The 5,478-nt window shown below is 45.1% G+C and overlaps 1 protein-coding gene across 1 annotated transcript; it reads right to left on the bottom strand.

Moving 5' to 3' along the window:
* Positions 1 to 1,047: 1,047 nt before the first annotated feature.
* On the bottom strand, positions 1,048 to 2,324 carry LOC126524363 (la protein homolog). Its single transcript, XM_050172693.3, has one exon. The coding sequence runs from the start codon at positions 2,131 to 2,133 to the stop codon at positions 1,072 to 1,074; it is 1,062 nt and encodes a 353-aa protein (XP_050028650.2). The 5' UTR covers positions 2,134 to 2,324; the 3' UTR covers positions 1,048 to 1,071.
* Positions 2,325 to 5,478: the final 3,154 nt, after the last annotated feature.

Genomic DNA, 5,478 nt, shown 5'->3' with positions numbered 1-5,478 from the left:
CAGGCCATGCCCGACCGCCGCATCGTGGGCCCTCTGGACAGCCCATAGTTGCGCCCTGGCATCGGGGCTCTTGATAGCGGAGAGCCACTTGTCCTCATTGATTTGTTCTGTGCCTCGTAACGAGGGGCAACGCCAGAGCATATGGTTATATAACATTCATTTTTTTTTATATGCGTGTACATGAAACGGCCTGCGAGTTTTCCCCAGTTTCATTACTTATCTTTTTTTGTTATGTTATTTAGCTGTCTGTGAACTTTCGTGTTGTTTAGTAGTCATGTACAGGCCATGCCTTTATCACTTTTGCTAATTTTCTTACCGTGTCACATACCTAGTTATATGAAAATCTTTGTTTTCGTAAACGGTAATCAATAAAAGGAGGCCAAAGATCTGTTCTGTTGGAAGTGAAATTTGTATATGCTCTGGTATATACTGGCATACTCAAAGAATGGACAAGACTGCGTGCGTGCATGCAGATAAATAAACCACGGCGTACCACGCGCCAGTACAGAATGCCATTGTCTGGCGTAGCACGCGCGATAGACGCGCCGCGTCACGCAAAAAGAAAGCAAAAGGAAAGGTGCGCGGGGCACAGGGAACGATGAAAAGGGAGCGGAGCGGTCGTCATAATAAAAAAAGTAAAAACAAAGCGCTGGGGTGAGGAGGCGCCGCGCGGCTGCTGTTCCTGTGGCCACGACACCGTAAACAATCGCGTGCGCAGCCATTCTGCCTAAGTATCTCCGCTATGCTAGGGCCGTGACTGAAGGACACCTTGGTGCTAGCGTCGAAAGAGCGTCTGCTTAAAAACAGCCAATGGCAGTCATGCGGAGATTAACCTCTGCCCCCCCCCCCCCCCCCCCCTATACGTAGATAAGGGTTGCAACGAGCCGCCATTTTCTTGACGTTTGGGATTCTACGAAAGCTTCGCTACCAGTTTACATAGACCTTGGTTACTATTTGTGGAACTGGTTAGTATTTGGTCTGTCATTGCAAAATGCTCGGGAATCCTTATCTACAGGCAGTGAGGAGCTTGAAACGGAGCCGAAGGCGTTTGGATCAACAGATGTATTTATTTTAATCAACATCCTCTTCCGCGGCACGCTTCTTGCACCGGTCACGCCTTTTGCCGTCCTGGGCGCGACCTCGACGCCGCCTGTTGAAGCGGTTCCTCTTGTCTAGCTTGGCCGCCGCCACTTTCTTCCAGTACTCGACTTCCTCGTCTCCTTCGAGTGCGTCGGCTGTGACGTTGTTACCATCGATGTTCAGGCCTTCGCCCTGAGCGTCTAGCTTGGCTAAGACGGCTTGCGCTGAGCCTTCCTTGACGAAACGGAGCACCGCTTCGGATTGGCCCCTCGGATAATCTACGAAAGCAACTTCAGCGAACGGCTCTATGGCTTGCCTCAGGCTGTCCCACGTGGTCTCCGCGCCGAGTCCTTTGATGCGCAGCAGGCAACCGAGCACGATGTCCGGTTCCTCAGTGTAGCCGCCTTCAGCTTCCACCTCGGCGGCCTTGTTCTTGGCCTTCTCGTCCTGCCTTGCTTGGCGTCCTTGCTTGATGAACCGCGGCAGCTCCTGGTCGTCGAACTTGACGCTCTCCTGCGCCAGGAACGCGTTGGCTTCTTCTTTCGTCGAGAAGGTGGCAAACACGGAGCCTCTGAACGCACGCGTCTTGCGGTAGCGCCTCATGAAGACGCTGACGCAGTGACCAAACTGGCCGAAAAATTCCAGCAGATCATCGATGGTGGCGGTGGGCGGAAAGCCCCTGACGAATACACTCCGTTCGTCCAACTCCTTTTTGAGTTCCTCGCTGCTTTCGGGCACCGGCTTGGCGGGACTGCGACGAACTTTGGTTCCGTCGTCGTTGATCTCCAAGAGCTGGCTGGTAGATTTCCTAAGTGCCTGAACCACGACGTTTTCCTCATAGGCGAGGCGCTTGAGCCTGTTGAATGCCAGCAGGACTTTAATCGCCACCCAGCCGTCGTCCAGCTTGATCTTGCCCTGCAGGAACTTATCGCGAGACAAGTTGAAATCGCCAAAATAGTACTCCACCTGCTTGATGATTTTCGCCTCGATCGCCGACACGCTGGTAGACACGATTTCTCTATCCGTCATTACTGAGCTTCGCGAACGCACCATTCAATTACGACGGACACGCTCACACTCGTCGAACAAAGCGCAGTATGCTAAACGGGCGCGAACTGTGAAGGTTAAAGCAGACAAATCGAGAACGCCTACCGATGGGCTAACTGTGCTGTCGGAAGGCGTTTTCGGCGCAATGAAGACGAGGCTAGCTGGAGCTTATCGGTTCTTCTCTCCTACATTTGGTTTTCCTTCCTGTCCATTCAGCGGTCAGCTACGCCCGCTTCTTTCGGCATCTGTTTGTTTTTTGCAAGTCAGTTTGTTTCAAATTTTTCCTTTAGAGGCGATAACGCACTTTCTTTCCAGTACTAAAAGGCGGTTGCATCTCGATTACTGACGCATGCGCAAACATTGCGGGCATCACAAGGGTGTCTTTCTTGAGGCGAATTAGTTGTTTGCGCGATAAATTACGATAAACAACTACCACCCCATTCATCATAAGGATACATGCAGCGCATCGCATTTTCACGCCGTACCGTCACACCAGGCGAGAGGTTTAAACCAAGGGGGAAAATTATGCCCATGGTTCGCAAAAATGCCAGGATTAGGAAATCCAACTAAGTTTAACTTCTATTGCTGTTCGCTAAGAACGCAGTTCTTGCTTGGCGACCCTTCAGAAATATAGGTCACAGGGCCATGTTTGAGACATTTTCACTATGAAACGCATCGTTCAACGCAAATATATGGGATTTCATTAGGCCCACCCCGAGCAGCACAGCGATGGAGCGGCAACAGATAGACGATGACTTGACCGACCACGATGACATGACGAGTGCTGTGTAACAAGTATGATGACGTGACAGTGATAGAATAACGACAATACGACGACAACGCTAGTGTCACAACAACGGTACTACGGCATGTTGGCAATGCAGCCTCACTTTTGCGCGTATGCGTGCAACGCCTGCCAGCTCGGACCATGTCACCTTGCGCTGTACACCGTGCGTGCTGTCGCTGTTTTCCATACAAGCAGCCGCTCACAGAAGGCAGCGATAATTCAGCACCCGAACAGGAGAACTGTGTTATAATATTTTCAAGTCACACCGTAGTGGTGGCTGCTGCTTCAAGTAATGTCAAAGGAGGGCGAGAGGCACCAATATTGTGTTCTCCTCATGGATGGATGGATGTTATGAGCGTCCCCTTTGGAACGGGGCGGTGGGTTGCGCCACCAAGCTGTTGCTTTTATACTGCCTAATGCCCTACATATGTTAAAAAGAAAAAAGACCAAAAAGAAATCCCACAACAAAATTTTCATTTCATTTTATTTCAGCATTCTTTTTTTGCAGCCGATAAAGAACGCTAGGGCAAGAACAAAAAGCTCAAAACAGCAGCTTGACTAGGTCCTTGCCCCTTTTCTTGGCCACAGGCACATATTCATACATACATTCTGAGTACATATAATATGCATATACACACACTCATACCAGAAAACTTCCTGTTAGTTTGTCAATGAGTGATAGAAAAAAAAGAAAAAAGGAAGGCGCGCACATATTCCCCAATAAAAAAAAAATACAAGTACATCTATAGCATTTTCTTAAAACATTGGTCTTTAAACATTGCTACAACATTCAGTTTTCAGAAACTTGCCATTGTAACTCATGCAGCCACTCATGAGGGTGTAATTTAGCACAGCAACATGCTTTCGTACAAAGGATACTCAAGAAATATGGCAAAATACCGTTATGTAAATTATTTTAATCAGATTGCTCAACCGTTTGTGTCACCGGTTCCACGCAAATGCGCCGTATTCTGAAAGTTGTGCCGTCAACGTTCGCTTAGAAATACCATTTAGGGTTAAATCAACACTCTGTAAGACGTTTAGCAATATCGGTACGTGATATTCTAATTTATTAAATCCATAATTTGTCCTTGACCATGGCAGTAGCCAAGCATACTATTGCCTCATATTGTACGGCACATTGTGGTGAAAGTTAATTCGCATATATCTAAGAAAAATGTGTTGTTGTACGGAAGACTGTTTTTGCACTTTAAGCTCCATTTAAGTAAACTACGCAGGTTATCATTTGCCAGGTTTGAAAGGTAAACCAGACTAGTTGACTGGAAAAACAAACTGCTGTCGTCGGCATAAATTATGAAGTGTGTTGCTTTTTTTTGCTTATATGAACGATGTCATTTATGTGGATGTTGAACAATGTTGGCCCAAGAACACTGCATTGCGGAACTCCTTGCCACATTTTTTGAAGAGTGTATTGGTGGGATTTAATTGAGACGCACTGCTTTCTATGTCTTAAATATGACTGTATAAGCGCTAATGAAGTGCCGTGAAACCCACAATGTCGTAATTTATAAAATGAAATTAAATGCTTAATCCGGTCAAACGCTTCAGATTGGTCAATAAAAACCCCTATTGTTATCTTTTTATCTTCAGAACCGTTAAGAATGAATTCTTTTTGTGACATTAGAGCAAACTTTTCGAAAACCAAACTATTGCTTGGATATGATAGAATGTTTCTCGCAAAATGATGTAACCCTTTTACAGATAATTTTTTCTAACCCTTTTGAAATTACAGGTAATACTGAAACTGGTCTGTAATTTGAAAATTCGTTTTTGTTCCCAGATTTAAACAGGACAGTAACTTTGGCATGTATATTTATGTAATTTTTATTTATACACACTGCAGCCCATTTATGGGGCTATAGCAGGAGTGGGTTAGACAAAAAGAAGTCATACAAAATAACAAGTAAACAATAACATATTAAAAATTCACAAGAAATAAGGCAGATGACACAAATGAAACTCAAAATAACAGCAACACTGAGGGTCAGTACAAAAACGAGAATGAGTCAATACACTCTAACAACAAAAAAATACATAAAATCAGGTGTAAACTTTTAACGGGAAATCGTTGAATGGTAGTGACCTAATTGTACCGGGAATTAAGTTCCAGAATTCAATAGTACGTGGGAAAAAGCTGTATTTAAATTTATTAGATCGAGGAAAGTAAGGCTTAATATTAAGGCTATGGTGACTCCTACTTGACCGAGGAATGTCTGAAGGAATATATATGGTATGTGAGACACGATAAGAAAAATTGACGATGCCATGCAGAAACTTCAATGACTCAATGTGACGGCGTATGGATAAAGGGGTTAGGTTCAAAGAAGATAAGGTACGAGAGGGTGAAAAATAGTGATCATAGCGATGATATATGAACCTAATAGATTTTCGTTGTATGCTCTCAATGGAGTTAATGTCGCACTGCTTATGAGGGTTCCAGACAGGGGAAGCATAATCAAGGATTGGGCGAATTAAAGTTTTATACATTAGTAACTTATTTCCTTTGGAGAATTGTTGAAATTGCGCCTCAATTATCCGAGCTT

Source organism: Dermacentor andersoni, chromosome 3, assembly GCF_023375885.2.
Source record: "Dermacentor andersoni chromosome 3, qqDerAnde1_hic_scaffold, whole genome shotgun sequence".
NCBI lineage: Eukaryota > Metazoa > Arthropoda > Arachnida > Ixodida > Ixodidae > Dermacentor > Dermacentor andersoni.
Note: the sequence above shows the minus strand (reverse complement) of the source record. Positions and strands in the feature narration are given on the sequence as shown.